The sequence below is a fragment of the Xiphophorus maculatus genome, chromosome 20 (assembly GCF_002775205.1).
Source record: "Xiphophorus maculatus strain JP 163 A chromosome 20, X_maculatus-5.0-male, whole genome shotgun sequence".
Classification (NCBI taxonomy): domain Eukaryota; kingdom Metazoa; phylum Chordata; class Actinopteri; order Cyprinodontiformes; family Poeciliidae; genus Xiphophorus; species Xiphophorus maculatus.
The window spans coordinates 23,771,347-23,783,838 of NC_036462.1; the positions used below are offsets into that span (position 1 = coordinate 23,771,347).

At 40.6% G+C, this 12,492-nt stretch overlaps 1 protein-coding gene across 1 annotated transcript; it reads left to right on the forward strand.

Annotated features, from left to right (window-relative positions):
- The first annotated feature begins 438 nt into the window (after nt 1-438).
- Nucleotides 439-11,959, forward strand: LOC102228529 (dnaJ homolog subfamily C member 11). Its single transcript, XM_005797971.2, has 16 exons — nt 439-535; nt 3,123-3,252; nt 3,399-3,472; nt 3,557-3,658; nt 3,850-3,978; nt 4,055-4,177; nt 4,262-4,335; nt 4,420-4,609; nt 5,871-5,956; nt 7,090-7,206; nt 7,328-7,483; nt 7,776-7,845; nt 8,037-8,094; nt 9,091-9,233; nt 9,320-9,449; nt 9,567-11,959. Exons 1-16 carry the CDS (start codon nt 461-463, stop codon nt 9,590-9,592), a joined length of 1,683 nt encoding a protein of 560 aa, XP_005798028.1. The 5' UTR covers nt 439-460; the 3' UTR covers nt 9,593-11,959.
- Nucleotides 11,960-12,492: the final 533 nt, after the last annotated feature.

Here is a 12,492-nt window from a genome sequence, read left to right on the forward strand (position 1 = left end):
ACTTGTCCCCCATTAATAGTAATATCATGAGATTTTTAAGTATGGCTGTTTAATTAAATTTGGTGGCTTCTGAATGGGGTAGTTCCTTGTGATTCTCTCAACTTTTACATGCAGCACCAATAGCTCAAAACTATTCTTAGACAAATGCAAACATTTTGTAGTGTTGGGGAATGAGGGGTTTCCAAACACCTTTTTTATTTGATTTTGGAAAAATATAAAGTTCTTCCGCATGTTTGTCGATTGCATACAGCTTTAAGTAGTTATGACAACACCGAAATAAATAAATATCAACTTTAATATCTAAACTGTCGTGTGGCTAATGTAGTTTCGCTCGAATTGAAATTCAACCAGCAGAGGGCGCCATAACAGATCTAAGAACCTCAGGCTTCCCATCTCGCTGACCAATGAGCTTGCAGAATACTGACGCGATGGGCGGGATCAGACGGAACGACACGCAAACATGGCGGCGTCTACAGAAGAGGATTTTGAGTTTAATACTCAGGACTACTATTCTCTGCTCAACGTGAGGAAGGAGGTATGGTTTGTTCTTAGTTGGATTGTGAACTCTATCTTGTTTGCCGTGGCTGTTGGATAGTTTGTCATTGAACCAAAGCGGCCTACAGTCGGTGCATCGTCCTCCAGTTAAGCACCGCTCCTCAGTCAGACTGCACCTCCTCCTCAGAGGAGGAGGAGGAGAGGACGAGTCCGGGTTGATGCTGCGGACACTGATCAGATTCTTCATGAATCTCAGTCTTCACTAAAACTATGGAGACGGACGTTGCTTATGCTTATTTACTGTAGGCAGCTAAAACCCTTAAGCTAAAAGCTGAGGCATTATTACATTCTTAGTATCTTAAGTAATATAAATTTGAGCAAAAGCTGCTTTAATACTACTTGTCCTTCTATATCAATTGTACCCCCTTAACTTTTTCACATTATGTCATGTTAAAAGCATAAACTTCATTGGATTGTGTATACATTTTATGCTGCATACAGTCTTTTAGGGGTTTGTTTTCGTATTGGCTTTGCACATCTGAACATTTTACCCATTCTTCTTTGTAAGATAGTTCCAGTTTAGTTACATTAAATGATGAGCACACATTTTAAAGCTTGCCATGTAATTTGATTTAAATTTCTTTGACTTTCTAAAACTTTTATCTAAGCCTTTGCAGCATAGCAGCATATATATTTATAACTATTGCTATGCTGAAAGGTATCTCCCTTAAAGTGAGCTATCTCCCTCACTTTACCCCCTGCTGGGGGAAAGCAATCCCTCAGCATGATATTGCCAACACCATTTTCACTGCATGAGCAGAACATTTTGGTCGAGTTAAATTCAACATTTTTTCCTGTCCCTGTCTGAAATCATCCACAACAGAACTGAACAAAAAAGACAAACACTGGCCAGATAATCAAAGGTACACAAACACACAAGCTTTAGAGTAGACAAAAATAAATAATAAAATGGATAAAGATAAAGTCACAGTCAACAACTCACGCTCTGTTGACAGGCAGGGGAAAGTATGTTTTTTAATTATAAAACAGAAAGCGAAAGTGCCACTACCTCTGATCAACACCATGTCTTTAAAATAATTAAACTCATCTGGGCTTCTGACCTGTAAGTGTTAAACAGTACAAATTGGTGCAGCAGTTTAATGAATGGGGCACAACTAGTAAAAAACTGCAAAACAAAATAAAGGATTTTCAAATAAATTACTTAATGAATGAGGCCAGCGAGGGGAAGTCAAAAGTAAAGAAGCATCCTCTCATTCGCTTGCAGCAGTTAAACAATAAGCAGGGATGTTTCAATATATACAAGAGAGAAATGGAAGATTAATTCCAAGAATCTCATTATAGTATTTAAGAAGTGTTATAAATGCATTTTTTGTTTGGTTTTACTGTCAGAGTTCATTTTAAATATAACAAGGTTTATTTTTGAGGACCCACTCAACTGCAAAAACAGGATTTTAGTAGTGTCTTTATCTGATTTTTAAGTTCACCAGCAGAATCCATTTTGTAACTTGAATTGGGGATAATGGCGTTTTCATACGAGGCCAGGACAGAAAAGTCAATACTGGGAAGACATTTAGCGCCATCCATCTCCTGCTGTCAACGAAGCAGTGAGGAGGGGCCGGACCGAGCGTCCACCGATTCACCTCAGCTTTAGGTGACCCCAGCAGTCAAACCAATGAAGATGAAAGGAAATGTTATGTTTTTGTTTTGTTGTTGTTGTTTGTTTTTAAAGAGCAGGCAAGAAGGTGCCAGAATGTGAGATAAAACATTAATCGTGAAACAAAAAGTGTATGTTGTGATCATTTAAATTCCCCTGTTCTAAAGGAAGGGATTGGATTTGTTTTGATTAAATACGTGATAATTAATTTCACTCAACATTTGAATGTACAGTACAGACCAAAAGTTTGGACACACCTTTTAATTCAATGAGTTTCCTTTATTTTCATGACTATTGACATTGTAGATTCACACTGAAGGCATCAAAACTATGAATAACACATGTGGAAATATGCACTAAACAAAAAAGTGTAAAACAACTGAAAATACCCCTTATATTCTAGTTTCTTCAAAGTAGCAACCTTTTGCTGTGATTACTGCTTTGCACACACTCTGCATTTTCTTGATGAGCTTCAAGAGGTCGTCACCTGAAATGGTTTTCACTTCATAGGTGTGTCCTGTCAGGTTAATAAGTGGGATTTCTTGCCTTATAAATAGTCATGAAAATAAAGAAAACCCATTGAATTAGAAAGGTGTGTCCAAACTTTTGGTCTGTACTGTATATCAGGCTATGTGATTGTATCATTCGATTCCATGACAAGATCAGTTATGATTTACCCATATTTTCTTCTGCTCTCTCTCTTTTAGGTCATTGAAATGTCCCCAATATTCTGTTTTCTAATCTTAATCAGTAGATGTAGGCAAAAAAATAAAACGGTCGCTTTAGCCAAAAGCTGAATTTAATGCATTTCTAAAGCCTTACCAAATATTGCATCCAGCCAATCTCTTGCGTTTGCAATACTGCACACATTGATATTGCCGTAGCGATTGGGGTTTATTACATCGTTCTGTGCTGATTGTAGGAATCCCGCCTTTCTTTGCTCCTCTCGCAGGCTACAGTGGACGAGCTGAAGGCGTCGTATCGGCGGCTATGCATGCTGTATCATCCTGACAAACATCGAGACCCTGAACTGAAAAGACAAGCTGAGCAACTTTTCAATCAGGTTCACCAGGCCTACGAAGGTAGGGGGATTGATTCACAATACAGTAAACTCTTTCATTGAGTTGAATAAGGCAGCAGTTTAATTTAATCTGTGCAGAAAGAGAAAGAGTATCTTAAAAACGATAGTACAAGGAAACATGGACCTGAACTAATATTTACTCCTCAGTGCTGAGTGACGCTCACTCCAGAGCCATCTATGACATCTTTGGGAAGAAAGGGCTGGAGGTGGAAGGCTGGGAGGTCTGTTTACGTACTTAGTTATGCATTTGTTGCTTCAGTGCACATTGCAAACGCTTCTCTGTACAATATGGTTTCACCGCGTAGGTGGTGGAGAGGAAGAGAACACCTGCAGAAATCCGAGAGGAATATGAAAGGCTTCAGAGAGATAAAGAAGAGAGAAGACTGCAGCAAAGAACAAATCCCAAGGTTTAATCTACTTTTCCTTTTCTTGACTCTTTTTACCTTCAGTGCTTTCAATATATTCCTGAAAAAAAACACTTCCTTTGTGCCAATGTTAATTAAAGCGATCGACCTGCGTAACTCATTTCAACATTTCTCCTGCTACTCTTTGTTGCTGTTTAATCCTTTTTTTTTTTTTTGCTTTTATTACCTCCCAGGGCACAATCAGCGTCGGTGTGGATGCGACGGACCTGTTCGATCGCTATGACGACGACTTTGAGGAGATGCCTGGCGGAGGCTTTCCTCATATAGAAATTAACAGGATGCATATTTCCCAGTCCATAGAGGTAGATCAAAGCACACGCTGTTTGCACTCCCTGTCCACTGTTTCGTTCTCACGTGGAAACGGCGTCATGTCTTCAGGCTCCTCTGACCAACACCGACACAGCAATGCTGTCTGGGTCACTCTCCACGCACAACGGGAGCGGAGGGGGCAACATTAACGTGACTGTACGCAGAGTTACATCAGCTAAAGGCTGGGGAGAGGTACACACAACTAATACTACTAATAATAAAACTTTAGAGCTTTCAAAACTTGGAGTCTACTTGCATTTCTGTTCATCTTCAAAGGTGGAGTTTGGTGCTGGAGACACACTGGGGCCACTCATTGGGTTAAAGGTGTTTCGTAACGTTACACCGCGGTGGTAAGGCCCGGATTTTTGTGCAGTATTTCAGAGGCAGCGGTAATTCTCGCTTCGCAGCCAATATTATGTCATTTCTCTGTCCAGTTTTCTCACAGCCCAGTGCGGTTTGCAGTTCTCGCCTCGAGGCCTGCGGCCGAGCTGTTCTCTGATGACGGCGCGCCACCTGGACCAGAACACGATGGGCTACCTTCAGTGGCGCTGGGGGCCCAATAGCGCCATGACAACCAGCCTGGTGCGGGACACGAAGAGTAGCCACTTTACTTTAGCTCTGCAGGTAAAAACAAGTATAATACTGTATTTACAGAAGCTTCCATGCACTTATTACTGCCATTATTTATCTCATTAGTTTAAGTTGCATCACAATTTGTTTTACTTGTCATTTGTTAAGGTGGAATGATATATAAATACAATAATTTATTAAAAACAAGAATCAAAAGCACTAGTTCGCATTGATTACATCCCTAATACATAATCAGTGTATACATACAGACTGACAAATATCTCACGTTACAGAGAAACCTTTCTCTTTGTGTGACCATCAACAAACTCTTGGCTTAATTATCACTACTCACTTTGATAGAACTGGTTCAATTCATTGAAACTTGCTGGTTTTCTGACTCTTAATCCACAAATAGGACTATGCCAGGTTTTAGATTCTGATTTAATTACCTGTTCAGAATGTTACCCATCTGAGGAGAAATCTGCAAAAGATCCATCCCTTTACCTGTGAGTAACAGTTTGAGTCAGATGGTTAAAACATCCAAAATAAGAGACTTTGAAGCAAGACAAAAATTGACAGCTATGGACATACACAAGTGAAATGTCTTATGGAATACATAGATTAAAGGTGCGATATTATGTATTTTCTAGGTACGTAGTGCCATTTTGTAACACAACAAAGTAACTATGTCACCCTCAGTTGTCATAAATCAAACATAACTCGACTTCACAGTTTGACACTTTAAATTTCCCCTCAGTCTCTTTAAGAAGCTCCTACTTTTTAACCTTATAACATAATGTGGGCCTCAAAAAAGCTGACTTTTCAAAATACCTCCAGGCCCTTACTGAGATTTGGCCACAATGACACATGAGCTGTGTCGGTGTTTGGAGGATGGTTTGAGGCGAAACCTTCAAAATGGAAGGCACGGTGGAGGCAGCATCATGCTGTGGGGCTGTTTTGGTTAACTACAGAAAGCCAGCAGACTTATGAAGAAGATTCTTGCTAAAGCGATTAACTAGACGGTTGAAAATTGGACAAAGTTGAGCAGGACAATGAACCCAAACACATGTCAGAACAGAATAACCCTTAACCCTATTGGATATGTATGGACTATACTTCGTTTGAGGCAGGAAATCCACTAATTAATTATAATTTTATGTTATGATTCCACCCTGGGAGACAGACTGCAGGAGCGTAATTAGATGCCTAAACCGACTGTGACGTTCAGGCCCATGAACAGTGTATGTAAACTTCTGACCAGAACCCTAATGTTTTATGCTGTACTTTGATCTTCCTGTTTGGTGTGTGTTTTTAGCTGGGTGTGCCTCATTCCTACCTGATGATGAGCTACCAGTACAAGTTCCAGGATGAGGACCAGACCAAAGTGAAAGGCTCCGTAAAGTATGACTTTCCACAGAAAAAAAAGAAAAATCGTATCTTCTTTTTAATTTTGATCGAGCTGTTTGCAAGACGGGCTCTCTGAGCAGCGCTTGTTATGAATCATCGTACCATTTATCGGGTTTTTATCATATTAAACAGCCGATGTTTGGGGAAAAGGAAGTGCTGTCACTTTAACATATTGGGCTTTTTTTCCCTACACCCATAAACTGCTTCATTGTGTCCCTGAAGAACATCCAAAGCACAAGATGAAAATAATCCAGTTGTTCTGGTGTGACTCAGTGGAGCAGATTGTTGCTATAAACAGGATGTTTAGCTGCTAATCCTCCTCCCTCTCTTCTTTTTTTATCCCAGCAATAACGTAGTGACATACGCATTAGAAACTTCAAAGAATTTCAAAAAAAGATCTGGATTGCAATTGAGATTTATTTATTTTTTTTTACATTTGAAAGTAATACTTAAGCTTTGCCTTTTTGCAGTGGCTGATTTTAGGTGCTGCAGTTTTGAGACTAACAGAAGAACCCGAGGTGACGTCTGCCACCTTGTAAAGAGCAGTAAATAGAAAATGACGACTTATTTCCCCTCTGAGTCTCGTTGGTTTTCTTCTAAAACATTTGTGAACACGTTCCTCCGTCAGTTGACCTCAACACAGTCACCTTTTCGTAAAGTGGAGACTGAAAGAGATTTCTATAGCTAAGAGACAAACAGTGTCTTTTGCCAACTTGCCTAATGGTTGCTACATGATAATAATGAATAAATGTGGTGCAAAGTACAATTTGATCTTATTTTCAAAGCAAATTTTATGTCAGCAGATGTAAAATTTTCTGACTCAGTAAAACTGAATGTCCTCTGGATCTGACTTTAAAGCTGTGAGGTTATTTTGTTGCTCGCATTTATATTTACTACTTCTCCTGCTACCTGGAACATGAAAAACATCTGATGTCTTATTCACTGAATTTTGCATGACACGTTGAGAACTCTGACTGCACTGTTTGCGTACCTGTGCAAAATTTATATCGGTTCAAGTTCAGAAAAAAACTGGAAAAGCACGCATTTTTAGTTCTACCAACTTTGCACACTCTTCGGCGTCTGTCCGGTCCAATTTCTCCACCGGTCTCTGTTCACGTCTTTCGCAGGACAGGCTGGTTCGGCACAGTGGTGGAGTACGGAGCGGAGAGGAAGATCAGCCGTCACAGCGTTTTGTCGGCCACGGTCAGCATCGGGGTCCCACAGGGAGTCACACTCAAGATTAAGTATGAGCCACCCCGAGATATGATCTCACACTTTGCTGTGTGTCCTTGTCCGTCTGAATGACGGTCTTGTCTCGTCGCCTGTGCTGCTGCTAATACTCCTTCTTGTATTTGTTTTAATGAGGCTGTCGCGTGCTAGTCAGACGTACCTGTTCCCAGTCCACCTGACAGACCAGCTGTTGCCTAGCGCCGTCTTCTATGCCACCGTTGGACCTCTCTTGGCCTACGTCGCCGTCCACAGACTAATTATAATCCCGTACACGAAAGCGCAGAAAGAGCAGTGAGTAATCTAACTGCATCGCCGTTCAAGCCTTATTTGATAGATATTGATCCTTCGTCACCAAATCACCATAATCACTGAGTTATCTGTGCTGATTTGCTATTTGTTTCCCTCAGTTTCTGAGTTTTGCATCAGAAACGTCCGCCTGAAGCCCTCGTGTTGGTGAAACATTTAGCATTTCTGTTTACGAGTGTGTCGAGGGGTTTCTTTAATGCTTGTGCAACCATCAGCGAAAGCCTCCACAGTGAATCCCAGCGGGTAGCTGTTGATGTTTGCTTTGTGTGTCTCTCAGAGAGCTGGAGTTGCAGAGGAAGAGCTCCGCCACAGACATCGCCAAGAAGAAGCAGGAGGCTGAGACTGCTGTGAGTACCTCCTTCCAGAAATGCTTTTTTTCTTTTCCCTCTCCATTGTGTGGTGTAAAAGATCTCTGATGATAAGTCAGGCTCTCCTCATTATGAACTTATGACCGAATCTCATCTATCCTACACTGTTTTCCTTGGCCCTACCCATCCTCTTCCTCCTCCTCTTCCTCGCTCCCTCGGCTCCCCTGCAGGTTCTGCTGATGCAGGAGTCTGTGAGGAGAATCATAGAAGCAGAAGAATCCAAGATGGGTAAGGGAACACACACATACACACACAGGACCGCTGTACAGCAGAGTAACAAACAGAAACTTTTCTAGTTTGGAGCCAGTCCAGACTTGGTGTAATTCAGGTACATTTATCTTTGTCGCTTTCGGCACTTTATGATGCTCTGCGGCTTCAGGATCCTGGTTGTCTTACTTTTATTATCTGCTGCTGTGAAGCAAGTCATGATGTTGGTATAAACCACATCTGTGTGATATATGCCGCTTGGCATCCGTACTGGTTTGTATCTGAACTATGATTTCAGCTTCCCATGTGTTTGTTTATAAGCAAACAAATGACGTTTTGGGTGGAAAAGTTGGAATGTACTATTACATATATATGCACATACTGAAAAGCTGTGTTTTTTATTTTATTTTATTTTATTTTATTGGAGGGCAGGGTGAGCTTCCTATGTACTTTTATTTTTTGCCTTTGTAAAGTCCCTTCAGATGACATTTGTTGTGAATTGTCGCTATAAAGATACACTGAATTGAATTGAAACTCAATTGAAAACACCAGACTACAGCTGAGAAATCACAATAGATTTGTGGAAACATTCTAGCTGTGGTATCACGGTTTATGCTTTTAATCCAGCATTTTTGGCTAGATCAGCTCCTGATCTCTGATGGAAACATAAACCATGCAGATTCTAATAATTTGATTTGGCAGCAAGATATCAACATAGGATCATTGCACCATGGAATCAAATTACATGTTTTCTGATTGGTAAAAATATCAATTGAAATATTGTTAAGAGGGTATAAATACTTAAAAAGAAACTTTTAAGAAAGTCACTTTTATTCAGGGCCCATCAAAGGGAGACAGACATAACTCTGTTTTTCAGGGGGGGAAAAAAAAAAAAGACCAAATAACGCTGGTTGTTTCACCGTCCTAAACTCTGCAATAAAACGCTTCAGTGCCGATGTTTTAGCATCACCTGCAGCTGTTTTACGAACCCCAAACACGCTGTGAATTACCACCCAGGCCTGATCATCCTCAACGGCTGGTACGGAAAGTTTGTGTCAGACACCAGCCAGAAGCAGGAGAAAGCCAAGGTGATTGACGTCACCGTGCCGCTGCAGTGCCTGGTCAAAGACTCCAAGCTCATCCTCACCGAGGCGTCTAAGGTGAGCCGGAGCAGATGATAATGGCTCCCTGAGCATCTGTAAATCAGCAGGCGTGCTCTTCGTATGAACGCCATCTCTGCCCGCAGGCGGGGCTGCCGGGCTTTTACGACCCCTGCGTGGGAGAGGAGAAGAGTCTGAAATTACTGTACCAGTTCAGAGGGGTCATGCATCAAGTCATCTCCGCAGACACGGAGCCACTACGGATACCCAAGCAATGTTGGTATTCAGCCACTTTCATCTGTGACTCATAGAGCTGCATGCTTATGTACAGTATTACTGGAGCCTGAAAGCTGAGCATTAAATAATTTTTTTTTTGTCTTTTTTTTTCCCCAGCTCACAGAACCGAGTCTGAATCCTAGGAGTCCTCTGCTGTTGACGTAGGAGAATAGAACAGACTATGTACGCGGAAGAAACCACGAGTAGAAGGGATAGATTTTTTTAAAAATCAGTTCGTTTCCCTCCTCTAGTTCTCCTCTGTCATGGTATTAGTGATTCTAATTCACAAGTCTGTGCTCCTTCCTTTTTCTAAACTCCAGTTTTATTGGGTGACATCAGCACCAGGTCTCCCCTGTTGGCTACACCCAATACACCGGATCTCATATCGGTACGCTGCAGGAGATCAGACACCGGCCCAAAATAGTTTTGTAAGACACAAAAGGACTGATTATTACAGCCAGCCGGATGGCGATTTCCCTCAGTAACGAATAAAATGTCTGCGGTTTCTCACATTCGTGTTTGTCAGGTGTGAAGGAGCTATAATTTGGTCTTATATATAATCTTCACTTATCGCCATGGCAGCATTTTGAGTCGTGAAACTGTTTGGGTTAACTATACAGGATGGTGCCTCAGTAACCTTGAGGTCAACCAGGACTTCGCTCATGTTTTAGATCACATTCAAATAGGTCAGCCTTTCTATTTTAGGAAACATTTTACTCCGGTATTTGCTGCTCGATGAGATGAAAGTGTAAACTGGCTCTCAAAACGTGAAGGTTTGGAAAGGAGAGGAAAAGGACTGCCTGTTATTACAGAAAAAGTTAGACTTTTCCTCCTGGATTTCTAACACTCCACGCTGCAGTTTGAAGGCAGGAATCTTGCTTGGATTTGATTTGCGTCAGTGTTTATCGATCAGCTCTGCAGCCGCAGGGAAAAAAAAAAGAAAAAACCTGTGCTCTCTAATGATATTTGATAAGATGAAGGTTGTGCTTATCCTCCACAAAAGCTGTTGGTATCTGCAAATAAGTAATCGTTTTAAACCTGAAGCTGCAGTGTGTACTGAACTCGGCCATGAACGTTATTAATTAACGATTTTTTTAAACTATTTGCTTTTAGGGTAAAATGATGGTAAACACACATCCACAAGACATTTTAGAAAACAATGAGATTCATATATAGTGGATTTTCTCTCATCCAAACAAAGGCCATAATTATACGTACAGTATCAAACAGTCAACTACTAATCAACACGCTTCTGCATTACTCTACCTGCGGTCAGTACTATTTACAGTCCCCACAGCATGATGCTGCCACCGATGCTTTAATGTGCTGGTTTGGCAGTAAGGGGTTCACATTTGATCGGTCTCCTTTCAGTCCACAATAATATGACACATATTGGTGTTTCAGTATTTTTTTCACCCATCGCAGGCTCGAGCTTATTGTTACTGTTTGCGTAGTTTTGACCATGCATGTGTAGACAAAAGGACAATAAATTCAAACTAATGCATCAAATTTATCCTTTTATAAACATTCCACCCTAGAATGACGAGACATATCATGCGTTAGACGAGAGACTGAAGTTAATACCAATTCATGCCCATGTTTGGTGTATGTAAACTTCTGACCAGAATGCTGCACAAAGAGAGATGGAGAAATGCAGCTTCTTTACTGCTGAACCAGCTGCTGCGTCGGAGCGTTGCGGAGGCCACTTTGTTTACTTGTTTATTTTTGGGACCGTATACGTGGAGGAATCGCAGAGGGGTCTTACTGGAGTCTTTTAGTGGTTAATTCACACACTAATTAACATCTGCTGTAACTAGTTTTCTCAGCAGATTGGTACACGATACACTGAACCGCTGATGAATAGGCAAACATTGTAACACTTAAATCCCTGAGTTTTTAATTTCCGCAGCACAATAAAGCTCCCATTTAAGTCCATTAAATTAGATTTTACTCCCTATCTGATTGGTGCATCTGTTGGTAGATGGATTGTGCAATAACAAAGAGGTTGTTACTTCTTAGTTGGTTTTTTGTTTGTTTTTGGAAGAGGGTATCTGTGTAATGAACTATGGGGAACCCTAAACTTTATTAAAACCATTAAAATGGAATATAAGCTGAGTTTTATTGAGTATATAGTATATATAAAAGGTTAGATTTTGCACAAAATCTACGGTATATCAGGCATTTTGTCCAAATGGTGCTGAAGACCTTAATTGTAGCTGTAGACTTTTACTGAAATGCATCAAACAAGTTAAAAACACATGTTCAGATCAATCTGCGAGCCGTTTTGCACTGTTACCGTTATGTGTTTGTCCCTTTTTGTTGTTTAGGTGTGTAGTAAAAGGTTTCGTCTGGTCATTTGTTCATTTCTGCCATCGTAAAAGGTGAGCGGCGAGTGCTTTGCTGATTTTACATTCCAGCCTGTGAGCCAAACGGACCGGTATAAATGTTCTGTATGTTTGAAAGGAAGATGTGTGTTCTGTCCTGTAAAGTTAATAAACATGGAATAAAAACTGATGTCTCATTTGATTAGAGGGGGTATTCAAAGGAATAGCCGAGTCTGCACGTCAACAATCACAGTCCACATTTAACACTTTTCAAAACTGTCTTTAGACCATTTTTAAAGTTCAAAAATAAATTTATGGCAGATATTTCTGCAGGTATCAAAGTTTAGATATGGAACCTGCTAAGACTTTAGAATGGATGGATGACAGATGGATAAGGTGTAGAGGAATAGTGAATGCATAGACGGATGGACAACGGGTGTATGAGTCAAGGATAAGTGTGAATTACGGATGAATAAATAATGAACTAAATGAATAGATGGATGTATTAATAAATGGAGTGGTGGATAAATACTGAATACATTGATAAACATACAGAATGAATAATGGATCAATTAAATGACAAATGGATAGACAGAAATGATCAATGACTGTCAGGAAAAAGATGAACAGAGGGAAAGACGGATGTTGGACAAATGGACAGTGGGACGTAAACAGGTTTCAGACGACAGGACAGGAAACGTATTCCATTTTATCCAGAC

Excerpts from the sequence above, each read along its gene's own strand:
- LOC102228529 (XM_005797971.2), top strand. The coding sequence starts at position 461 with ATGGCGGCGTCTACAGAAGAGGATTTTGAGTTTAATACTCAGGACTAC. Across the intron at positions 4,178-4,261 it reads CAGCTAAAGGCTGGGGAGAG|GTGGAGTTTGGTGCTGGAGA; the intron begins GTACACACAACT and ends TCATCTTCAAAG. Across the intron at positions 7,207-7,327 it reads GGAGTCACACTCAAGATTAA|GCTGTCGCGTGCTAGTCAGA; the intron begins GTATGAGCCACC and ends TGTTTTAATGAG.